General features: G+C 44.1%; 1 protein-coding gene across 6 annotated transcripts; it reads left to right on the top strand.

The window, feature by feature from the left end:
• The first annotated feature begins 1288 nt into the window (after positions 1–1288).
• On the top strand, positions 1289–25955 carry LOC106612568 (arf-GAP domain and FG repeat-containing protein 1). 6 transcript variants are annotated; one of them, XM_014213839.3, is made up of 14 exons: positions 1289–1380; positions 1471–1639; positions 10777–10870; positions 14617–14732; positions 15206–15368; positions 15812–15995; positions 17976–18086; positions 18864–18950; positions 21348–21537; positions 21851–21930; positions 22227–22352; positions 24341–24493; positions 24602–24756; positions 24924–25955. In XM_014213839.3, exons 2-14 carry the CDS (start codon positions 1473–1475, stop codon positions 24981–24983), a joined length of 1686 nt encoding a protein of 561 aa, XP_014069314.1. In that variant the 5' UTR covers positions 1289–1380; positions 1471–1472; the 3' UTR covers positions 24984–25955. The 6 variants fall into 6 exon arrangements, with proteins under 6 accessions (XP_014069314.1, XP_014069316.1, XP_014069313.1 ...); XM_014213841.3 differs by having other exon boundaries at positions 1310–1639; positions 18864–18896; XM_014213838.3 differs by having other exon boundaries at positions 1310–1639.
• Positions 25956–26119: the final 164 nt, after the last annotated feature.

The raw sequence follows: 26119 nt of genomic DNA, 5'->3' as shown, positions 1-26119 counted from the left end.
GGCCTACATCTTACTATATTAATCACTAGGATCACAGAGCAGGGTAGAAAGGGTTGCATCCTCCTTCTCATGTCCATTTGTATTTTGTCTTAAAATTGACATTGCATTCTGCACTTATTTTTCTGCGCTGATACATTTGTATTGATAGACTGATGTTTTTTGACCCGTATTCAAAAAGCATCTCAATGTAGGATAGGTTTTGCCTTTTGAATCATAATGAATAAGAGGGGCAACCTGATCCTAGATCAGCACTCCTATTGTGAGATGCTTTATGAGTACAGGCCCAGTACTCTTGACCTATGTTAAGCCAGTGTCCTCCAAGGTAAGTTGTCAAAACAGATCTTCTCTCAGATGTAGGCTACTCAGTGGGACCGAGTCACCCTTAGAGTTCCAGGAAACAACACTTGTTTTTACACAGTAGGAGCCATGATTGTGAAGCACAGTCACACATGGGGCATGCAAGCACAACAGCCTTTTCATTTACTGTCAATGCAGTAGCCCATCACACTGTATGTACCCCAACATTATGTGCTGTTTTTTTCTGAACAATAAGAAAACCAGTGAGAATAGCATTCTCAAATTGTGTTCCATCACTAATAAATAAGCAATTTATGATAATTGAAATCTATAACACATCATCGCCTAAGGTACAGTAGGTGGCATACAAATCTTCTGCACATCTCTGACATCTACACCACCTATCTGACATCTTCTATTCCAGGGATAATCAACTAGATTCAGCCGCCGATTCTTTTGTTGAGCGGATGGTCCAGGGGCTGGAACATAATTACAAATAATTTGAAGACTGCAAATTGACCGCAAGACGCCCAAAGAGATATGTTTGACTAAAACAATCACTTCAAACCTTGCTTACATATGTATATGGTCACGTGTCTCTATTATGCGTGGGAATACTTGGGAACAGATTTCTTAAATTAAAATCACTTGGAGCTGATTTCCAGTTTTTACAGTCTTTCATGTTCAACAATGTAAATGAAAAAAATATATGTACTATTATTTTCTGCTCAGAAGACTTACGGAGCAAAATAAAACCACCCCCGTGCTAAATTCGGCACGAGGGCCGCCAGTTGGGAACGCTGTTCTATTCTAACTATTATATTCCTCTAATTCTTGTTACAATTAATGATAGACTAATAATAGATTTACATCTAGATGCGTTTGAGATGAGAGGGGTGTTTCCTCTTGGTATCGTGAAAAGGAAAGTGCCAGGAATTAGGCCACATGAAATGATAAACGTCAATCCGGTGGGTGGCGCTGGTAAACCCATGGAAATCAGGAGCGTGCAGTGCGTGACTCTCCTCTCTTGACTACAACGCCTCGACTCCTGTTCAGCCGACAGTAGCCACTCTTCCTTTCAGAGTAGGTACCCGTTTAGCAGCAAAAGCTTTTCCCGTTACCTACAATTCCCCATCCTTCCCTGGTTTTGTTTTCTTCCCCTATTTGTCACAGTCATGGCGGCGAGTGCGAAAAGAAAGCAGGAGGAGAAACACCTGAAGATGCTGAGAGAAATGACGAGTTTGCCTCCCAACAGAAAGTGCTTTGACTGCGATCAGCGCGGCCCAACCTATGCCAACATGACGGTGGGGTCTTTCGTCTGCACCTCCTGCTCTGGCATACTGTAAGTATAAATGTGATTGGATGAGTGACCTTTTCATTCCGCGTTGACAGGCCGCATTCAGGATGCTAACTACCTAGTTACTTGCTAGCTAACCGTTAGCTAGGTAGTTAGCTATAATCCATTCCTCCCCGTCTCTTTCCACTTCGAGCTGAAATTGTCTTGTGGGTTGGGGTGTCTGCTGTGCTGGCTATAGCTAGTTAAATAACGTTAGATATATTTCGTTAATCTGACTTTATCTAGTACAAGAATATGATAGTTCGCTAAATAACCAGATACAGTTAGCATATTTTAGCCACCAGCGAGCTTACTAGCCTAACTAGCTAGCCACATACTGTAACGGCAATTTACCAGTACAGTAGTTAGCTACAGAAGCTAACGTTAGCTGGATCAAATCAATTAACGCGTTAACCAGTTTAGTTAGCTAGCTAACTAAATTGTAAACCGCTAGATATGAAGGTATCTAGGCGAGAAGCCAGACTGAGATGGGTGGACAAGATGAGTATCATTAAAAAGTGTGTCACCTGCTGCAGTAGTTTTCACACTGCAACCTGGACTCAGGAGTAGATGTAACATAGTAAACGAAGATCCGGGAGACCTAATTAGTATATGTTACATTTCGTATGCAGGGCTCTACACTGACCTTTTTTACAAGGAGCACATGTGCTTCTAAGTTGAAAAAATGTAGACGCACACAAAGAAATGTAGGTAGCCAGGGAACCAAAACAACGTTCTTAGTTGTTTATTTATATTTTATTTAACCTTTATTTAACTTGGCAAGTCAGTTAAGAACACATTCTTATTTACATTGACAGCTTAGGAACAGTGGGTTAACTGCCTTGTTCAGGGGCAGAATGACAGATTTTTACCTTGTCAGCTCGGGGATTTGATCTAGCAACCTTTCAGTTACTGGCCCCAACGCTCTAACCACTAGGCTACCTGCAACCCCTTGTAGCGGAAACTGATCCACTAGGCTTTTTACTTCCTGCATCTAAGTCATATCTCTGAGTCTACTTAAATAAAAATTCCACCCGAAAACCATCCTTTGGTATTTGTTTCATTAGTCCATTGTTTATATAGTCCCACACAGAAATACAGCTGGTTGAGGCGTTTTGCATCATATGGTGCTAAATGTATCATACCATCTGTATTTTGAAAGGTTTGTATCTTGAAAACTTGATTGCTGACATGCAAAACATGTTTGGGGACTATCAACAATGGACTAGTGAAACAAATACCAAAATATCGTTTTTTTGCTGGAGATTTCCTTTAAGTAACCTTCTATCTTATGTAACCATAGCAAAGGTAACGTATCATACTCATTTCAGTGTCCCATATTTTGGTTTACTATGTTACGTCTAGTCTGAGAACAGCCTGCACATGAGCCTGCTTACTTTTCTCCTCAGGTGGCTAGCTAGAGTTCTTTTTTTTCTTTTTTTTGACCACTCAGCTAGCTATCAAGCCAGGCAAAGTTGACCATATTAAAACAAGTGTCATCTACCAAGCTATGCAGGTCATAGGGGCAACTCAATTGCAAAATGGCATTTAACTATTTAACATTACAGTATTTCTGTGATGAAAGGTTGATGCTGTACCTCTGGCTTGTACTGTTGTGTAACCAAGCATCTGTATAGTTTGGGATTTGAGGATTAGTGAGACTGAAGATGTGTTTTTCCTCATCGCTACTCGCAACAAAATAATGCAATCTCAATTAAATGTCAAATATTGTTGAGGAAATGTATTTTAAAAGATCTGGGGGCAAAATAACACCACACAGGCAGAGAAAAAAACAAGAGAATTTTCTAGATTTTTATGTGCCTCAGCTATTTCATGTCAACCTGACCTTGTTTGTTCAGAATCTGGCAATGCCTGGTGATTGCATGCATGGTAAAGAATGACCTGTTACATATCTCAAACAGAGAACGTCATTGGTGACAAGGTAAAATTCTGTCGTTCTACCCCTGAGCAAGGCAGTTCCCGGGCGCTGAAGACATGTATGTCGATTATGGCAGCCCCCAGCACCTCTCTGATTCAGAGGGGTTGGGTTAAATGCAGAATACACATTTCAGTTGAATGCATTCAGTTGTACAACTGACTAGGTATCCCCTTTCCCTTTAATCATTTGCTGGTGTGCAGCTAGTTTGAAGAACATCAGGTGTCTTCAACAGCAGCAAGCTTGTTTTTGCCATTGAAGGATTTCCTGCAGACATGCAAATGAGATGAAAATGACCCCAGCCCTCCTTGGTTTGCTAGCCTATACTATTCTTCAGTAGATCTATATGATGTGGTTATGCTCATCTTTTCATTATCACTTGTAGAACATCTTTCCTCACAAGTCTTTGGGGGATTTCAGTTTTCACTCTTTCTTACAGTTAGGCCTGAAACCACCCATGTTGTGCTAGTCAGTACATTCAGCGATTTTTCTCCATTATCAGTTTGTCTATGAGGTTTGCTGTAGCCATTCCTCCCCCTCCCTCCCAGGCCACCACTGTTTGCCGAGCCCTTTGTGGACACACTTGTGTAACCTTGTTTAGAAAGAAACACAACCACATTGCCTGTTAATTCAATAAGTTGTTCATTGTAATGTCCTGATTACTTCGTCAATGCTGCCCAGTGAGACGCCAGTCGCCGGGCTTAGCTTTCCTACCCTCAATGCCTCACTGAGGTCAACCTGTCATGGTCCATTAGCGGATAATGGTTAGCTTAATAATGGCAGAAAAGGTGAAGTGTGTGTGTCCCTCCCTGACTCTCTATTAAGTCCTTCATAGCTCCGTAAAGAGGTAGGGGAACTGAGACCGACTCAGCAGCTTTCCAGTCTGGTTTTAAGGTGCCCCTGTCTCCGTGTTGGGTTTTCCCCGTCAGAATTGTTCTCTTGCACCTCAACCCTTTTCTCTTATGACACACACTGGATCAGTTTTAGGTGTGTTCTTGCATCATGAGGTCTAGCCTAAGTGCTGCTATCTGGGTGGGCAGTGTTTATCATGTCTTAGTTCTGGCAGTTAAGGGGGGAGGGGGAGGGGGGGGGGGGTGCACTTCAACTGTAAGAACACTGTGTGAGAAACATTGCAGATGGACAGAGTTTGGCCCTTCTCTCTCATCTCTTTATGGTTCTGCAGGAATTCCACTGTGAATTTCCCTGTGGTGCTGTAGTATTAAACTTTGATGTGGGATAATGGAATTATTTTCTAAGCTCAGACACACAGGCTCCTCTGAAGAGGTTCACACTAGAGGTCGGATGATTATGATTTTTCAACGCCGATACCGATTATTTGGAAGACCCAAAAAAAAGCCGACGCCGATTAATCGTCCGATTTTTATTTTTACTAATGACAATTACAACAATACTGAATGAACACTTATTTTAACTTAATATAATACATAAACACTATCAATTTAGCCTCAAATAAATAATGAAACATGTTCAATTTGGTTTAAATAATGCAAAAACAGTGTTGGAGAAGAAAGTAAAAGTGCAATATGTGCCATGTAAAAAGCTAACGTTTAATTTCCTTGATCAGAACATGAGAACATATGAAAGCTGGTGGTTCCTTTTAACATGAGTCTTCAATATTCCCGGGTAGGAAGTTTTAGGTTGTAGTTATTATAGGAATTATAGGACTATTTCTCTCTCTACGATTTGTATTTCATATACCTTTGACTATTGGATGTTCTTATAGGCACTTTAGTATTGCCAGTGTAACAGTATAGCTTCCGTCCCTCTCCTCGCTCCTACCTGGGCTCGAACCAGGAACACATCGACAACAGCCACCCTCGAAGCAGCGTTACCCATGTAGAGCAAGGGGAACAACTACTCCAAGTCTCAGAGCGAGTGACGTTTGAAACGCTATTAGCGTGCACCCGCTAACTAGCTAGCCATTTCACATCGGTTACACCAGCCTAATCTTGGGAGTTGATAGGCTTGAAGTCATAAACAGCGCAATGCTTGAAGAATTGCGAAGAGCTGCTGGCAAAACACACGAAGGTGCTGTTTGAATGAATGCTTACGAGCCTGCTGCTGCCTACCATCGCTCAGTCAGACTGCTCTATCAAATATCAAATCATAGACTTAATTTTAACATAACACACAAATACGAGTCTTTTGGTCATTAATATGGTCGAATCCGGAAACTATCATTTAGAAAACGAAACGTTTATTATTTCAGTGAAATACGGAACCGTTCCGTATTTTATCTAACGGGTGGCATCCCTAAGTCTAAATATTCCTGTTACATTGCACGACCTTCAATGTTATGTCATAATTATGTACAATTCTGGCAAATTAATTACGGCCTTTGTTAGGAATAAATGGACTTCACACGGTCCGCAATGAGCCAGGCGGCCCAAACTGCTGTATATAGCCTGACTGCTTGCACGGAACGCTAGAGAAGTGACACAAATTCATGTTAGCAGGCAATATTAACTAAATATGCAGGTTTAAAAAATAAATACTTGTGTATTGATTTTAAAGAAAGACATTGATGTTTATGGTTAGGTACATTGGTGCAATGACAGTGCTTTTTTTTTCGCAAATGCGCTTGTTAAATCATCACCCGTTTGTCGAAGTAGGCTGTGATTCGATGAGAAATTAACAGGCACCGCATCGATTATATGCAACGCGGGACACGTTAGATAAACTAGTAATATCATCAACCATGCGTAGTTAACTAGTGATTATGTTAAGATTGATCGTTTTTTATAAGAAGTTTAATGCTAGCTAGAAACTTACCTTGGCTTCTTGCTGCCCTCGCGTAACAGGTAGTCAGCCTGCCATGCAGGCTCCTCGTGGAGTGCAATGTAAGGCAGGTGGTTAGAGCGTTGGACTAGTAACCGGAAGGTTGCAAAAACGAATCCCCGAATCCCCCTGTTCCTAGGCCGTCATTGAAAATAAGAATGTGTTCTTGATCTGACTTGCCTAGTTAAATAAAGGTGTAAAAAAAATTGGCAAATCGATGGCCAAAAATACCGATTGTTATGAAAACTTGAAATCGGCCCTAATTAATCGGCCATTCCGATTAATCGGTCGACCTCTAGTTCACACTGTCTCTCAGACTGTGTAATGTGAAAAAGAAGATGGTAGCCAAAACTGTAAAGTGTATGCTACCTAGACTTACCTACCAAACGTAGGCCTATAGGCTAGCCATATCAGATAGGTTATTCATATGTTTCCTAGCTAGTGGTTGATACCTTGTTCCAATGTAATAACACAGTAGCTAGGTGGTCCTTCTTTAGTACTGGCAGGATTATATTTGGTTTCCCAGCAGAACAATGACCTCACTGACCTATCCTCCTTTCTGCTGATCAGGCTATCCATTTTACTTATGCGGTGGATCTGAGTCTTGTGCAAATCTTTCTTGGCAGGACTGAGCGACTGCCATGTTCATGAGCTAGAGAGACGTGTGGAAAGGACTGCTTTGCTGTCTGCCTCTTGGTACTGTATGTATGCAGGAAGCCTGGTGTGATTCTAGTGTGGGGAAGTGGTGGCATGGCCCATTGGCCCTGTTTCGCTACATCAGCAGCATGCAGGGTAGTTAAACAGGAAGTGGACAAAATGCAGGAAGTTGCGAATTGACTTCTCTCTCACTTTGGTTCCCAGAAAGGGTAGAGGAGGTTAGCACTGTCTGAGAGACATCAAATTACTGTATGCGGGACAACTTCCCTGACCCAGATTAGTCTTTTTCTTGGAAAACACTTTCTGTGGGGACTCTACATTGCGCAAACATTTTAGTCCAGGAGTAGGCTGAGAAACTGCCCCATTGTGTTCTTTGAGACCCATTTGTGCTTGGCGACTTATACCGACATAGACTAATCATAGTGTTACAAGATCCTGGTTTAGGCCTATAATTTAAGGATGTGTGTGTTTTGTATTTTTGATAGGATAGCTCTTAGTGCTGCTGGCATGTCTGTCCTTCCCACACCCTGAAGAGGAATGTGAGGGAAATGTGACCAGTTTCACACCCATCCTCTTGAGCTCTTTATTGACCCTTCCCTTCTACAGGAACCTACCATAAAGACCCCCTCACTATTTCAATGCTCATTCATAGGACTCTGCTGCTTGATTGTGGCAGTCTTTTACTTCTGTTGATCCTAATGCCTTTTGATTTGGTTTGAGATTAATAGTTGGTTTTTGGTCTCTTCTTCTTGTCATCGATTTGAGTCTTTAACTAGGCCAGTTAGCTAGGCTAACTCATTTGAGTCGGTAACTAGGCCAGTTAGCTAGGCTAACTCATTTGAGGCGGTAACTAGGCCAGTTAGCTAGGCTAACTCATTTGAGGCGGTAACTAGGCCAGTTAGCTAACTGCTTGCCTACTCGTCAGGGGTTCAGAGCCAGGGCACTTTATACCCTGTGGCTTGTTTAATGGGTGGGGTTGGAATCTACTGTGTAAACACATTCCATATGAAGGTGGAGAGGCTTTCCCCAGGAGGAACACAATGTTTGTTGTAGAGGTTTCCTTACAGGAGGACGTTATTCTAGTGACACATTGACCATAGTTCGGTGTTTCTGACCATGTGACTTGACCAGGAAAACCTCAGACCTATTTGAATTTCTTTCTGGTTAGTTCATGTGATTAGTAAAAACTCCAGAGCCCAACCATAGTTTATGGTGACCTGAATCAAGATGACTGACCGTTGTTCTTGTAGGCATTGAATGAATGCTGAACAGTGCTGACGGACACCATGTTATCATCTACAGGGTCATCTATTGGCTTTGGCTAAGAAGTGTGTGTGTGTCTGAGTACTACAGAGGCGTTGGCTGGTGAGGATGCTGCATAGATGGCCTCTGCTGGGATGTGGGTTCAGCGCTCTCTGTTCCTCTCTGTTCCTCTCTGTCCCTCTCTGTCTCTCTCATCCTGGAGGAGTCAGTATGTTAGGCGCTTCCCTGCTGGGTATTTCCGCTCTCTCTACACATACTGTGTGAGAGTGAGAGAATAGTGTGAAAGTTTGACAATACCACTGGGTATGCAAATCAACTGGGTTTCACTGTAACCACATACACGCACTCACAGAGTGATTACAAAGTGTCCGAATTGTTCAATTGCGGTCTGATGCCATCCTTTTTCAGAGCTGGAGGGGTTTGGAACTCTCTCCCAGTATCTGACCTACTTTCCTCCTCATGAGACCACACACACACACACACACACACACACACACACACACACACACACACACACACACAGTCAAACACTCACTTCACCCTCATGGTTGGCTAACTGGCCAGTCTTAACTAGAGAGAGAAGGTTGAAAAGTCAAATGTTCCCTGCACTTGTAACCACAACTGCGCTGTCGGGTGGGCTGTACTTGTGCCAGCATGAACACGGTCGGAATGATGCTTCTAACAGGCTGAATAGAATGCATGTATCGGTCTGGGTCGCATTCATTAGTGCACTTCACACCGTAGCAAAATGCTTTGCAGCGGAAAACAAGCATTTCTCAAGTTCAAGCTAGTTCCTTTCTCAAGTTCAAGCTAGTTCCTCCCCGTTTTGGTCCGTTATCTTTCGTTTGGTGTCTGGTGTGTAACACAGGTTGACTGTAATCTCAGTGTGAGACCTTGACGTGTCAGTCATTCTATTTGTGACAGAAAGTGGATACACCCCAAAGCCCAATAGTAGATCTGAATATACAACTACCCCTGTAATTGGTCAGTAATTCAAATAAAATGTTATTGGTCACATACACATGGTTAGCAGATGTTAATGCGAGTGTAGCTAAATGCTTGCGGCAGTGTAGCGAAATTGAACCCCATACACAGGCTGTGTACCAAATGACACCCTATTCCCAGTCTAGTGTCACTACTTTTGACCAGGGCACTCTGAATGCGGCTCCAGTCAGTCAGTTGATTGAGTAGTGTGGTATAGAACTGAAGATGGAAGGTGATGGATGGAAGGTGATGGATGGGTGATCCATAGTCCTACAATGAGCTGCTCTACCATTTGGGTGGCACTCATTCCTAATTTCAACAGAGCGCTAAAGGCAAGAGCAGTGAATAATTGAAGAACAGCCCTAGTCTAGTCTTACAGTGTTGCTCTCTCCCTCCCCAGTTCTCTATAGCTTTTAGGTCTCCATGGAGACCGTTTAGGCAAAGTGTGTGTGATGACCACCATTCGCAGGTTTCTTTTCACATAAAATATCTTGGCTGTCAAATTTAGTCCATTTTAGCAGTGAATGTAAACAGGCCTATTATTATAAACAATTTGCATTGTGAAAGTAATGTAAAATTCTGTATTATACCATTAATACTCCTAACTGTTAATATATAAAAAAATATATATATATGAAACATTACAAAAAATTGCGGCCCACCTGCAGTACCCCGGACCACAGGTTGAAAACCAGTGGTCTAGAGCAAATGTTAACAAATCTTACTAACAAGTGCTGAGGCTCAGGTGAACTGAGTGACACAGGGTACAGTTTCACCTGTTCCTCTGACATATTCCCCCTCTCTTGAAATGGCACGCACACAGGAGCAGAGCCGTGCACAGGAAATGGAGGCAGGAAACAGACCCACCTGATGGCTCGAGCTCACTCACACATAACAAGGAGACTCGAGCGCATACTCTAAAAGCTCACCCACTTTCATCAAACACACGCTTACATGCATACATACATACATACACACACCTAGGCTAACACTAACTGCCTTCAAGTGTAACGGAGCTAGGTGGCTCAACGAGCATTTCATGAAAAGTAACCTTGCATGAGACTTAAAGACTAGTGTTAGATCGAGGCCTACCATTTAGGTTTGAGCTCAGTGAGCTAGCACGGTCTTGTGTGTCGTGACGGCAACCCGATTTCAGTACCCGTGTTAGGCTATACAAGGGAAGAATTGCTCTCGCTCCCCCTTTAGTGATGTCTCTGTTGTCCCAAATTCTGCAGTATTAAGCCCAGCAAAACTCAGCACGTTCCTAATTAATCTCGCCAGTCTGAGGAGCTGTCAGTACAGGGATCTGAATCTTATGATCCTATCTAATGGGAGGGCTCTTAATCTGTGATGCTTTACAATTGAATTAACCCACTTCCCGCTTTCTCTCCCCTCTTTCCCTCTCTGCTGTTTCCCCCTCCCCTCTTCCTGTTCTTTCATTTCTCCTCCCCTTTCCCATCTTCCCCCCTCTTTCTTCTCTTCTCTCCCCCTCTCCTGTCCTCAGGCGAGGGCTGAACCCACCCCACAGAGTGAAGTCCATCTCCATGACGACCTTCACGCAACAGGAAATCGAGTTCCTCCAGAAACACGGCAATGAGGTAGGGCCAAACATTGTGACCGGGCCCCACAGACATCCCAGAACTGTTGTCAAAATGGCTGATGTCTGCCTGGGTCATATTCACTAGGAACCAAAGGGAAGCAAACAGGCCAAAATGAAATGCTAGTTTTTGTTGTCCAGCTCTTCCAGTTCTTAGCACCCCGATGGAGACTAGAATGCAGAAACACATCGGTTTATAATGATAAAGAAGTGTTTTTCAAGCCTGGTCCCACATCTGTTTATGCTCTCTTGGCCAGGCACACAAACAGATCTGGGACCCAGCTAGTAGCCTATGTTTCTTTTCAACTTCCATTGTCCTCCAAGCTAGGCCACCTTTCGTATGTCCCCACCTCTTTTTATTTATTTTTGAAAAATGTTATTTAACCTTTATTTGACTTGGCAAGTCAGTTCTTATTTACAATGACCCGGACGATGCTGGGGCAATTGTGCGCCGCCCTATGGGACTCCCAATCATGGTCGGATGTGATACAGCCTGGATTTGAACCAGGGACTGTAGTGATGCCTCTTGCACTGAGATGCAGTGCCTTAGACCGCTGCGCCACTCGGGAGCTCTTAATCTATCAGTCTAAGGAGGGCTGGCTGGCTGACTCCTTGTCCTCAATGCCCTGAGACTTACTCTAACCCCAGATCATGGAATTCCATACGTTGTGTTCCAGAATCCTATATGGCCGGCCTCACCCTTTCCCCCTTTTGGTTTTGGGTGACATTCCAGAGATATTGCCCCAATCCTGTAAAGTGTGATTTGTGTGTTTGCTGAGAATAGCGTGGTGGCGTGCCGACCGGGTGGCCACGGCACAACAGACACAGAGCAGCTCTTTCAGGAGATGGTGCTCTGATGCTCACTCATGCATTCCATGTGTCTGGTTATTTATTTAGTTGGCCCTGACACACACACACACACACTTTAATCTGCCAAGGATTCCGAATTGGAGTAATGCACTTCTGCTAGATGTGGTAGTGGTACAGAATTGAGCCTGTGCTTGTCCTTGTTGCTGTTCTGCAGGCTATGTATGTCAGGTGCTTTATGTGAGAAGAATATTCTAGGCCTATTGGAAACATCGACACAAGCCTTGGAGGACATGCATTATCTTCAGCCTTGACTTTACTGTCTGCTGCTGTCTGTCCTCTGTTTATAAATAGTTTCTCTCTCTCTCTCTCCTCCTGTCTCTCCTCCTGTCTCTCCTCCTGTCTCTCCTCCTGTCTCTCTCTCTCCTCCTGTCCGGCTGTCTCTCCTCTAGAGGTCGACCGATTTATGATTTTTTTCAACGCCGATACAGATTATTGGAGGACCCCAAAAAAAAAGCCGATACCGATTAATCGGCCGATTTTTATTATTTTATTTTTTATATATATATATATAATTGTTACGATTTTTTTTAACTTTTGTTTTTATTTTAATTATTTTACATTATTTGTATTTATTTATTTGTAATAATGAAAATTACAACAATACTTAATGAACACTTATTTTAACTTAATATAATACATCAATAAAATCAATTTAGCCTCAAATAATGAAACATGTTCAATCTGGTTTAAATAATGCAAAAACAAAGTGTTGGAGAAGAAAGTAAAAGTGCAATATGTGCCATGTAAAAAGCTAACGTTTAATTTCCTTGCTCAGAACATGAGAACATATGAAAGCTGGTGGTTCCTTTTTAACATGAGTCTTCAATATTCCCAGGTAGGAAGTTTTAGGTTGTAGTTATTATAGGAATTATATGACTATTTCTCTCTATACGATTTGTATTTCATATACCTTTGAATATTGGATGTTCTTATAGGCACTTTAGTATTGCCAGTGTAACAGTATAGCTTCCGTCTCGCTCCTACCTGGGCTCGAACCAGGAACACATCGACAACAGCCACCCTCGAAGCAGCGTTACCCATGTAGAGCAAGGGGAACAACTACTCCAAGTCTCAGAGCGAGTGACGTTTGAAACGCTATTAGCGTGCACCCGGCTAACTAGCTAGCCATTTCACATCGGTTACACCAGCCTAATCTTGGGAGTTGATAGGCTTGAAGTCATAAACAGCGCAATGCATTGCGAAGGGCTGCTGGCAAACGCACGAAAGTGCTGTTTGAATGAACGCTTACGAGCCTCCTGCTGCCTACCATCGCTCAGTCAGACTGCTCTATCAAATCATAAACTTAATTATAACATAATAACACACTGAAATACGAGCCTTAGGTCATTAATATGGTCGAATCCGGAAACTATCATCTCGAAAACAAAACGTTTTTCCTGTCAGTGAAATACGAACCGTTCTGTATTTTATCTAACGGGTGGCATCCTTAAGTCTAAATATTCCTGTTACATTGCACAACCTTCAATGTTATGTCATAATTACGTAAAATTCTGGCAAATTAGTTCACAACGAGCCAGGCGGCCCAAACTGTTGCATATACCCTGACTCTGCGTGCAATGAACGCAAAATGACACAATTTCACCTGGTTAATATTGCCTGCTAACCTGGATTTCTTTAGCTAAATATGCAGGTTTAAAAATCTATACTTCTGTGTATTGATTTTAAGAAAGGCGTTGATGTTTATGGTTAGGTACAGTCGTGCAACGATTGTGCTTTTTTCGCAAATGCGCTTTTGTTAAATCATCCCCCGTGTTGGCGAAGTCGGTTGTCTTTGTTAGGAAGAAATAGTCTTCACAGTTCGCAACGAGCCAGGCGGCCCAAACTGCTGCATATACCCTGAGTCTGTTTGCAAGAGAAGTGACACATTTTCCCTAGTTAAAAGAAATTAATGTTAGCGGGCAATATTAACTAAATATGCAGGTTTAAATATATACTTGTGTATTGATTTTAAGAAGGGGATTGATGTTTATGGTTGGAGCAACGTGTACCTAAGCGATTATATGCAACGCAGAACAGGCTAGATAAACTAGTAATATCATCAACCATGTGTAGTTAACTAGTGTTTATGATTGATTGATTTTTTTTTTTATAAGAAGTTTAATGCTAGCTAACAACTTACCTTGGCTTCTTACTGCATTCGCGTAACAGGCAGGCTCCTCGTGGAGTGCAATGTAAAGCAGGTGGTTAGAGCGTTGGACTAGTTAACCGTACGGTTGCAAGATTGAATCCCCGAGCTGACAAGGTAAAAATCTGTCATTCTGCCCCTGAACAAGGCATTTAACCCACCGTTCCTAGGCCGTCATTGAAAATAAGAATGTGTTCTTAACTGACTTGCCTAGTTAAAGGTCTAAAAATAAATTAAAAACAAAAAAATAAAATCTGCCAAATCGCCATCCAAAAATACCGGTTTCCGATTGTTATGAAAACTTTAAATCTGCCCTAATTAATCGGCCATTTCGATTAATCGGTCGTCCTCTCCTCCTGTCTCTCCTCCTGTCCGTCTGTCTCTGTTTCAGTATGTATTTGGTTGTTTGTCTGCATCTAATTGTAAAACGCTAGGTGTCCATGTATACTGTAACATCTCTTATCCCTTGGCAAGTTGGCTGTAGATCGCTCCATTTCCGGGCTCCCAAGAGACACCCTGGAATGACCCTGAATGTGCTACATTCTGCTTCTGCTGTCTTGGCCTGGAGGTGTTGAAGGATTTTCTCTCTCTTTCATGTTTGTCTTTTTCCTCTGTAAAGGTGATGAACCACATCTTCTGATTTGCATGTGACTTTTATTCCCCTTTCATTTTTTACCAAACATGTTTTTCTGCTCTCTCTGTCTGTCTCCTCTCTCGTTTGTCTTCTCTAGTCATGCAAACAGATATGGCTGGGGCTTTACGACGACAGAACTGCCTCCATACCGGACTTCAGGGAACCCCAGAAAGTCAAGGAGTTCCTTCAGGAGAAATACGAGAAGAAGAGATGGTGAGAGGCTGCTGCAGAGTCCATAGAGCTCTGGTCCTACGGTGTAGCAAGGCACTTTGCAGCAGTAACAACCCAGGTGTATTTGGTGGATGATAACTAGGTCACTGTATGCGTTAGTTGTAATCCAAAAGGAAAGTCTAATATTTACACATAACCGTCATACCAGTCAGCATAGCGGAACAAGAAAGCAAGGAAGAGGGTGGTGGAAAAAGCGAGCCAGAACGACGGTATGCGTTGCTACGGTGATATCAGTAATCAAACGGTGCAAATCAACATCCGCTATTAAACAACGCGACGGCAAAAGTTGGAACTATTTTAACTCTGACGGCAAGTCCCGTTTACCGGGGTGGCTGTCGGCATTTACCGTTGTGCTATCATTGAAAAGTTGCTCTGAGATGCTGGGTTATAGGAGTCCATTTGAATTAAAGCTTGTGTTGCTCTGTAACCAATTGAACATGGTTGTTGTGATTTAGGTTTGTTCCCCCGGAGCAGGCCAAAGTGGTGGCTTCGGTCCACGCCTCCATCTCCGGCTCGTCAGCCAGCAGCACCAGCAGCACCCCCGAGGTCCGACCCCTCAAAACACTGCTGGGGGAGTCGGCCCCCACCTTGCACCTCAACAAGCACACGCCCAGTCAAGTAAGGCACATACTGGTTACTCAGCTGGCTGATAACAGGCCGTACAACGTTTTTCCTGACTTGAAGTAGGGCCCAGGGAGTTTTTCCTGACTTGAAGTAGGGCCCAGGGAGTTTTTCCTGACTTGAAGTAGGGCCCAGGGAGTTTTTCCTGGAAAGATCATGTGTTCAGGAAACCCACCTGGCTCTAGTAGGCAAAACATATATTTGTTTGAGTTGCTTTCGACAAGATGGCCTGTGTGAAGTGCGGACATCTAGGTGAACTATTTCTGCATGGTTGAAGTGTCTGTCTCTGTGAGTTAACTGGGTCATATTTAGCACGAAATGGAGTGAAACGGGGAGGTTCCATCAACTTCTGTCCAATAAGAAACGCCCATTTTTGGTTTCTGTTGCAAAGCATTTTGCTACGGCATGCCCCAATGAACACAGCCCTGTTGTGTCTCTAGTCTCCGGTGGGGAGTCGTGCGGCCCAGGCCCTCCAGCTGAGCCAGCAGCAGCAGTTCCACGACAACAAGTTTGACCTCCTCAGTGACCTGGGCGGAGACATCTTCGCCGCTCCGCCCCACTCGCAGACTGCAGCAGGGTCGGCAGCCAACTTTGCCAACTTTGCACATTTCAACAGTCAGCCAGGTAAGGAGGAGTGGCACGAGCTGCACCGGTCCCCAGAGCGGTCACTACACCTTGTTAGAAAAACTCTCGGCACGGTGGTTACATCTACTGCTTAGTGCTTAGACTTCATTGGTCAATGATACGTATACTCAATGATCCACTCGTACTTATGGAATTATAAAAAGGTCAATTTCCCTGAAGAGTATTTGTTTGCTTCAACTGTCCAAAAGTCTGTTTTATGGTAGTGGAAGAAACTTTAGAGGCATTTCAATTTCCTTAATTTCAAGAGTATGGACCTTCACTTTTTTAATTTATTTTATTTTATCACGATACAAACATACACATACGAACCACTTGCACACAAACAACGACTACATCTCCTCTGCCCAGACCAGCATGTTCACACTCCCCTCCCTAGTGCCTGCATTATGGTTTGCCACATGGCCTTAAATTGTACCAATCTGTTTTTCTCGGTTGCCCAGGCTATTTCAATAATAAATCATTCGATTTTTCCATTGTTAATGATGGTGGATTGGTAGATTTCCATGTTTTTGGATACGTTTTTAACCCCTTCATTGTCCATCACACTGATCTATGTAAAGCATCGCCAGACACTAAAATTCTCATAGGGCTATGGGCGCTCAGTCTCCTTGGTTACTGAGGCCAACGTCAAGCTGTTTTCTCATCCTCAAAGAGCCATGAAGTTCTACCTTGGTGCAGAGAGGCTGCACCAAGTCAGCCCACACGAGGCTTAAAGACACACGCACGCCCTCTAAAAACACATCACAATTTGGTACTTAAAATATGATTCCTTTTTTTTAATAGAAATTGGACAATAACCTACACACTTATCAAACGTTCTATATCCATCAGTCCTTTCCTATCCTATTTTCTACTACTTAAACAAAATAAATCAGAGATTCACAAGAAGCCCATCTCTGCAGCCAACTCCCAACACCCCCAGAATGGCTTCCAGTTTCCCTATCTCTTCATCCTCTCTTTCCTATAGATCTCCACCTTGCGTTTTATCTCCCATGTTATTGTAGAACAGATGTTGTTTCTCCTGCTCAGGCAGGTGCTGGTTGTGGTAGCAGAAGCTGGCCATGTTTAGGGACTGGGACGTACAAACACTCAAAATGCCAGTTCTATGAGTCACTCGGGAGGACCTGACCTTAAGTAACAGTAAAACCGATTCCATGTATCTACATGGAATTTGAGGAAAAACTCCATAATAAACCAAATGAACAACAGAAATGAACCAAATCATGGGAAGAATACATAATTTGATGCTTACCATTGATGGAATTTGAAGTTCTTGCAGGAAGATACTGATGTCTCTGCCATCCATGGTATGGACTGGTGAAATTGCTGGGTGTTGAAGCCTTCAACGTTCTACGGAAGTTCTACGGAAGTTTCTCTTTTCAATGGTGATATCACATTGAAATGTAATTGAATTCTCATGAATAGAATCACCATGGCAAAGAAATAAAATGGGGATTCAAATGAACACTGTTACTCTTACCAACCAAACATTCTATAGAGATCCTATTAAATGACTCATTCTATTCATTCTACCAACTTTGCTTTGGTTGATTTATTATTTGTATTATTCAGAATTGCCATGACGATGAGCGCGAGAAAAGAATGGATGTACTGTGTGCTTCATTTAAAATATGTCTTACATTGAACCAAGACAGTGGCAGACACACACACACACACACACTAGAAGGGAACATGAGCTTAGGTCAGGGCAGTGCTCTATAGGAGAAGGTGAACCTGTCATCACATCCGTTTTTGGTTGGTCATTAGCTCCATCTAGTTTAGTTCCATATCTCTCAATGTGTCGTTTTCTGTCCAAATGGCACACTATTCCCTAAAGGAATAAAGTGCCATTTGGGTTGCTGCCTGTGTCATGTGACCATTAATCGTCTAATTCATTGAGTCCTGTTTTGTTTGTCCTTTTTGATTTTATGTGTGTCTGACCCTCGTACAAACCTCCAGCTGCTCAGAACGCAAACGCAGACTTTGCTGACTTTGATGCGTTTGGGAGCGCGGGTCCATCGGGTGCTTTCCCCTCGGCACCCCAAGCCCCCTTCCAGACCTCACATACAGGTAGAGCATGCTCCATTCACCTCTCATGGCCAGTCTGTCTCACACACACTCACATTTTCACACAGGTCACTGTTAGGCAATCTTCCTCCTTTCCCAGAGGCTCTGTCTTTCTGTCGCTCTGTGTGTCTGTCTCTGTGTTACATACTCACATCAGTTCACTCCTACTTGTCATGAGTTTGTGTCCATTTTGTCTGTGTTGTAGTTAGCAATAATGTCAATTCACTCTCATTGGCTCTGTATTTGCTAGCTGACTGCTCAAGGCACACACACTCACTCACTGGCTCGTTTCCCCAAGGGAATTAGTTTTGAATGTACTACACCGCCCTCTGCTGGACACTGTCTGCAGATGACCTCTTGACTTTACGCAGTGGTGGATGGGAAAGCACTGCTCTCTGAGTGCATCGCTGCACTCTACAGTGGCGTCCTCTCCTTGTCTCCTTTCCATCATCCGCACTGATCTGAAAGAATCTGCTTTCACCTATCCTATGTTATCAGATGTGTGCAGAGCGCAGATGAGACAAGGAGAGGGAAACCACTTCAGACTATGGAGATTCACCCCTTTCTCTCAAAGGCTCCTCCTTCTCTCATTCACACTGACCACCACACTGCCTGGCTTCTGCTTTCACATTACTCCATTCGCTCTGTTATGATTTGGTTTTGCTTTTGGGTGATTTTCACACTTTTTCCCCCTTTTTTGGTTTATTTCTTTCTCTTATTTTTTTTCACCCTGTTTCTCTGGTACTCACCCCCCCCACCCCATCCTGTTTTGGCTGCCAGCGTTCACGTCCCTCTCATCCAGCCGCAGTGTGGGTGAGTTTGCCACCGCTGGCACTGCTCTACCTCACCCGGGTGCAGGTGCTCACAGTAAGTTCTCTCCCTGGGCTCAGCCTCCAGCTTAACACCTTTCTCCCCTCCGTCTGTCTGGTAGGCTCTAGGGGTTTTCCCATATCAATGCCTATGGTTGTTCCTATTAATGAGTGTGTGTGTGTGTGTTGTATGCTCTTCGTTGTTTGCTGACCTGTTCATATCCAGAAGTACAGGGCCATTGGTGCAAAATAACATGATGTCATGCAGTCTAAACTGCAGCCAACTATTGAAAGAAAAGGTGGGCAACTTTTACCTCGGCCTCTGGAACTCTTATCCTGCAGAAAATCATCTTAAGAATGATTTTGAGATTATTAATTTTAAAAAATCAAGAGATTTCTCCACCTGTGTATTGTACTAAGATCTTGTAACAGTGTAGGTGATTCAGTAATTCACTGTAGGTGTGTTCATTTGTTAAGACAGGAGAGTAGACAGGATTTCTCCTTCCAAAGCAACAGTCAGGTTCTACCCTCAAACCACTCCCCGTGAAGTGACGCTTCACCTCTCATGCTGTTTCCTCAGACTGTGACCTAACCTCAGTCTCTGTGCTGAACTAACCCTCAGTGTAAGACGATTGGTAAGAAAGACACCAATCTTCCTACAAACACACTTGAAGCCACTGTGTGGCTCTTGGTACAGTCAGACTAAGGAGCATGACTGCCGTTGGGCTCATTTCAAGTCTGCCACCGTTGACCCCATTAGATCTGACTGTTATACTACTCAACAGTATAATGCAGATCCTTTCCATTGATTTCAGGCCAGATGAAGCACGGTGCTGTTGTAAATGACAGATTACACTGCTGTGCTCTGTTGATGCTGCCTGCATCCAGTAGCACACAGTGTTCAATCCAGCCTCCTAGATTTACACTGCACAGTCAGGAACACACACACCCCCAGGCCCCTCTTGTGTGACTCCTTTCTGTCATCTCTCGCAGGTAGCACGGCCTCGGGGGGCCTAGTTAACGCTAGCAATTTAGCTAATTTTGACCACTTCCCCAAATCCTGTAGTGCCGACTTTGGATGCTTCAGTTCCTCCTCCCAGAGCCAGAGTAACTCCTCCTCTGCAGGAACGCCCAATGGGCCGGTAGACAGAGACGGAGGCACTACTGGCTTCCCCGCCGGTAGACGGAGGCACTACTGGCTTCCCCGCCGGTAGACGGAGGCACTACTGGCTTCCCCGCCGGTAGACGGAGGCACTACTGGCTGACCTAGATACCATCTTTAGCTCTGACAAAACGGAGCAATGTAAACCTGTCCCTGCTGCGAGCCAGTCTCCACTCTGTTTGGCAGACTTCAAGGTGCGTCGAGTAGAGTGAGATGGCTATCGGGTTGGGGACGATGAGCTCATGCATGGTGTAGAATAGATGAAGTCCGGGTCCCATCCTTTCAGAACCAGCAGGGACAGTGGGTCCTCATTTTAAAGGATGCGTCATACCACAGCACAGCTTGCGGGGTGCTGCAGAATGGTATAGCACGTTGGGTTGCGTGACATCATAGTATTTTACTGTCAGCCACTGTTGCCATTAATGCTAGTTTGACCACCAGAGGGCATCTTTTTGACATTTGTTGGTGCTTGCTTACTTTTCAAAATAATCTTAAGAGGTCCATACAGGCCAGACATTTTGATTGCTTTACCTTGAGCGAAAGAGCATATTCCAAGGTTTTTAATTAACCTAGTTTTGCCAAACAACACAATGTTTTACAGATGGTCTCCCTTTCAAATGACGTTTTATCTAGAATAACCACAGCTCCATGCCTGCTAACAAGGTACAAATCTGTCGTTCTGCCCCTGAACAAGGCAGTTAACCCACTGTTCCTAGGCTGTCATTGAAAATGAGAATTTGTTCTTAACTGACTTTCCTAGTTAAATAAAGGTCAAATAAAAATATTGTAAAGGGCTGGGGAATATAAGCATGTGATGTTTGCTAAATGAACAAGTTAATTTCATTGACATGGCGCCTCCATAGCCTCAGCTACTATAGCACAGATAAATACATCTTAAAACACGCTATTCTGTTCTTTTGAAATAAATTGTCTTAGCACCATGTTTGTTTTATGACCTCCCTAAACAAAATATGAATATATTTATTTGTGATTGTGGATATTACATAGACTGGCAGCTATTGGTAGCCTACTCGTCGAGTCCCGGCTATTCTACTGTTAATATGCATACGGTGCAGCAGACCTTCATGGCACTTTGAAGATGAAAGGCTCAGAAAAGTTTGAGTCTGTTATGATATTTATCTCAATGTAGGCCTACTGGTAGAGGAGCAGGGTCAGGTCTCCTTTGTGTGGGCATGATGTGTTGTTGCCCTCGCTGCCGGTGTAGGAGACAGACGGAGCTTCTACAGTACCCTCCTGGCCTCCTGTGTTGTGAACCAGCCTGTGTGTTTTCAGGAGGTAGTGTCCCGAGCGGGGTTCCGGGCTCTCTCCCCCCGGGGGTGTCGGCAGGACTGCGTCACCCCCAGAGTCAGCTGACGGGTACGTCGGCGGCAGACCGCTACGCCGCGCTGGCCGAGCTGGACACCGTGTTCGGCTCGTCGGCCCCCTCTACCAGCGTCTACAACACCGTCAGCACTTCACAAGGGTACGAGAACACACCATCAGATGAATTCACCCTCTTCCCATTACCCTCTAGTCTATGCCTTTCTGTCTTTCTGTCTCTCTCATATTGACATCTTTGTAAATATATAAATCAACTTTCTTGTTATCAACAAGTAGGTCTATCTTTCAAAATGATACTCAGCCCTCTCACCTCAAATCGCACCCTATTCTCTAAAAGTGCACTACCTTTAGCACTACTGCTAGGGACCATGTAGGTGTAATAGGCTGTCACTTGGGATACAGCCTCTGTCATGCTGAGTCCACGGGGTCACTCTAACGCCGTTGTTGTGTCTCAGGGGGATGTTTGGCCCTGTGACAGGAGTCTCGTCAGCCCAGGCACAGCAATGCATGTCCAGCATGCCCCAGGGTTTTGGAGGTGAGTGACATTGCTCCATGTGTGTGTTTCCATCCCTACCCTTTCCCTCTCAGTGTGCGCTACACTAGTTCACTCGCCTCTTGGGTTTAAAAACCATTGGGTAGGTGTAAGCATGGGCTATAGGGAGTTTTCGTATTTCACTCACTGTCTTGCGTCTATTACTTTTCAATCCATGAGGGCGAGTGAATGATTGCACACTTCGGGGAGAATGGGGTGGATTAGAATGGGACCACAACCCATTTCTCCAGAGCTGAAGTAGACACTTAGCTACTCAGAGACGAACTAATAGGAGTTAGATGTCTCCTCTTCCCTTCTGCCAGGTCTGTCAACAAACCCTTTTGCTGCTGCAGCGGTTGCCCCGGCGACAGCCACCACCAACCCCTTCCAGAGCAATGGGAGAGCAGCGGCCGTGGCGGCAGCAGGTGGGGACACGCCACGGATGTCTTGCATACCAAATGTACTTGAAACTAAAGCCATAGGCTGTGTCCGAAATCATTTTCCCTACTATTTACTAAAAATCCTATACTATGTACTAACTATACTACATACTGTTTAGATGGAACATACTGTTCACTAAAAATGTATGCAGTAAGCAATCGGATATCAGCATACTGAGAAGGCGTCATGTAATGCGTAATTGGGTTCTTCCCCGCCATTCGTACATCACGTCTGATCACGTGGTAGTCTGAAAAGACAATTCTCTTCCTCAATAGCATACAGCGAATTCGTACTAGATGAAAAGCCGAAATGAGTATGACGTCCTCGGAATTGAACGCTTTCAAAATGTTCTAAATATCACGTACTCTAAAACATTTTGTTTTGCTCATACCCAATCAACATACTATTTAGAATGCAAGTACGGGTATTCGGGCGTGGCCACTGAGTTAGATAAGAGGGCGCACCCAAAGCCTCATGGGCAGCCCCATTGCAAAGATACTAGATGAGCTCTGACGTACATCTCTATGACTAAAGCTGATCTAACTATCAGTGGTTAGTGGCCATTTTGACGTAGTGCGGAACAAAGTCATGCTAAAATCTCCCAAATTAACTGAGGCAGGTGGTCATGTAAAAGCTCCTCTGTCACAAAATTCAAGGAATAGCCTAGTAATCAACCGAAATCTCACAAGTCCATATTCTTAGATTACTTTTACAGAGGATGACTGTGACCGCCTGAAACCCTGTGAGAGGACTCGTGGTCATCAGAGGTCATAATGAGGTTATGAACCAGATGCCTTCACTTCATCGCTCAGCTGATTGTATTCATCTCTAAGTCGATTGCCGGTGGCTCGGCTGCTACAAGACGGCGGCGTTATTCACTAGCAATTGTCTGTAGCTAAATGAGGATATAGTCCAAGTAGTAACAGTCTTACATAGAGTAAATCGGAGAGACACTGATTAGTGACTGAGTGTTTCTGTAAAGAGAGTGTGTACGTACGTGTGTAAGTGCAGATGATAATGGCTCTGTCTGATTGCTCTCGTGATGCTGGACAGGCCTGTTTGGGGCTCTGCATGGTCAGGGTTACCCTCCAGCCCACTTTGGTAGGTCCCCTCCTCCTCTTCCAGCGCACTCCTTTGCTCCTTCCTTCTCCTCTCTGCCTCCCTGTGTCTTGGCTCTGGCAGTGCTTCCTAGAGCTTCCCAGAGTGTTCTGTGACTGTCTCGCCGACTGTGCATGTGTTGTGTGCCCTGACCCCAGTGTTGCTTATACTGTATCTGTGAGTGTGGGGGTCCTGATGCCTCAGCTGCCCTCACCAATCCCCCCCTGCCCTCACTGATGCTCCCAGACTGTAGTGATGTGGCATCGCTGATTACCCCATCTTGCCCCTTGCTGGCCTAGAGAAATAGCCTATCTAACAGTCGTAGCTTTTCAGACTATAGCTGTTGGCAGTGTGTATGTCCTCCAGCTGAGCTCTGAGGTTATAAACGGGTGTTGAAAGGTCATCAAACTGCCAGAACCATTTAAGAGTATCCTTTATCTGCACAACCATCTTGACTGTAAGCTTCTTATTGTTTTTCAACCTCCTGGATTCTGTACACTGCCTTTGCTAAGAGTGCTTATACCCTGAGTGCTTTAGTACTGTAGCTGTGTGCTAGATGCTGTCTAATTTAATGCTGGTTATGTTATGGATAGAGCTAGTCTCTGTAGGTGTTTTGTTGTTGCTGTGTTTGTTTCTGTGTTTAAGTGTAAACTGCTCGGTGAAGGTGTTTTAGTTCAGGTTGTGTGCCAATGTTAACCTGGCGTCAGGTGTGATTATAGCTTGACGAGGTAGGTGGTGTGTGTGTGTGTGGCGTGCGCAGATGTTTTGTAGTCTGCGTTAGCACTTAGCAGTAATCGTGTAGCACAAGCTCTGTGTAACTGATGTGATATTGTGTAGATTGTGAGTGTCCTCTCCTCTCCCGCCTATCTTGCAGCCACGTTTGGCACAGGGTCCATGAGCATGCCAGCCGGATTCGGGAACGCTGCTACCTACAACCTCCCCACCAGCTTCAGTGGGACCTTTCAACCTCCCTTCCCTGGCCAGGCCCCCTTCCCTCAGCCTCCGGCCTATCCCCAGCAACCCAACGGTGTGTGTATGGGTGTTTGCATGGGTGCATGTGTGCTTTGCATGAATTTGTGTAGTGTACCCTTTTCATTTAAACCTTGATTATTCAACTGTTTCTCTGGTCCACCAGGAGTGGGGTTTTCAGCCTTTGGACAGGCCAAGGCTGTGGGGACCCCCTTTGGACAGGCGATGGCTGTGGGGACCCCCTTTGGACAGGCGATGGCTGTGGGGACCCCCTATGGACAGGCGATGGCTGCACCCGGGGCCTCTAGTAACCCCTTCTTGGTGAGTGGGACCATCAGGTGGTTTTCAACCAAATGTCCAGACTTGTTAGTTTCACTAGTGGTTTATTTAATCTCTTTCTCTCTTTTTCTCTCTTTTTCTCTCGCTTTTTCTCTCTCGCCTTTTCTCTTTTTCTCTCTCTTTTTCTCTCTCGCTCTTTTTCCTTCCAGGCGGGCGCCCCTTCAGGACACTACCCCTCAGGAAGCTCTTCAACAAATCCTTTCTTATAGCGCTGCTCCACCCAAACTTCCACCACTAGGGTGTTGTCAACTGGCGTGCTCCGCTCACACCTCTTGCACTGTTTTGTTTTACAAGATGCTTTAAAAAGACAAACACTGTTTCTAAAACTGGTATTTTGTATTATGTTTTAAGAACAATGATAACAACAAAGTGACTTAACTGACACCGTCCATGGCAACAAAAATCAAAACAAGGTAAAGGTGTGTAGAGGGAGGGGTTGTTAGGGGCGGCAGGAAGCCTAGCGGTTAAGAGCGTTGGGCCAGTAACCGAAAGGTCGCTGAATCGGTGAAAAATCTGTCGATGTGCCCTTGAGCAAGGCACTTAACCCTAATTTCTCCTCCTGTAAGTTGCTCTGGGTAAGAGTGTATGCTAAATGACTTAAATGTAAATGTGTTAAAGGGACAGGGTCTCCTCTCGTCCTCTATCTAACCTATGAACTGGCCCGGACTCAGCTGAGGCATATGTATATTCAAACTGGCTGATACTAAGTTATTGCAAAATATTCCCATTCATTATGCTGGAATTTTGTAAATATTTTTTTCTTAGCGGAAATTAGCTTTGTGCATATCAGTATTTGTATATTTAACACAAGTTTAAGGGCAGAAATGTTATTTGGAAAAGCTGAGACGACTACTTTGAGTTGCTTTATTTGTAAAGAGGAACCAAAAGCGGTATGTGCAGCATGATATCGGTAGGACTATTTTTACAGAGAAAAAGAGGAGAACATGCATTTCATCATTTATTACAGAAGAGGGGGAGGAGTCTCTCTCCTCTTCTGTGATTGGCCCCAAGGGCAGAGGCTCCACCTGGAAGGGAATTGGCTCTCAACTATGCTCTGACCTGTCCTGCTGTCCAGGTGGTTTACCACAATATAGACTGAAGACCACTGACTTTGGGTGTTAAAGAGATTTAAGTTAATGTGTGTATATATATATATTAAAATGAATTTTAACTAAAAAGAATGACCAAACCATGCCTTTGTATTGCTGCACTGTACATCTCCATTTTCATATTTAAATATTTTGTGTGTAGATAGATAGATCACTATGAAAATGTTGGAGTGTGAATGTGGAGCTCTTCCTCAGGAGTATGGCTGCTGGAATAAACCATAGACTGTGTAAAAAAG

This window comes from Salmo salar, chromosome 09, assembly GCF_965601325.2.
Source record: "Salmo salar chromosome 09, fSalSal1, whole genome shotgun sequence".
NCBI classification, from domain to species: domain Eukaryota; kingdom Metazoa; phylum Chordata; class Actinopteri; order Salmoniformes; family Salmonidae; genus Salmo; species Salmo salar.
The sequence above is the reverse complement of the archived record's forward strand: the minus strand, read 5'-3'. Positions and strand labels throughout refer to the sequence as shown.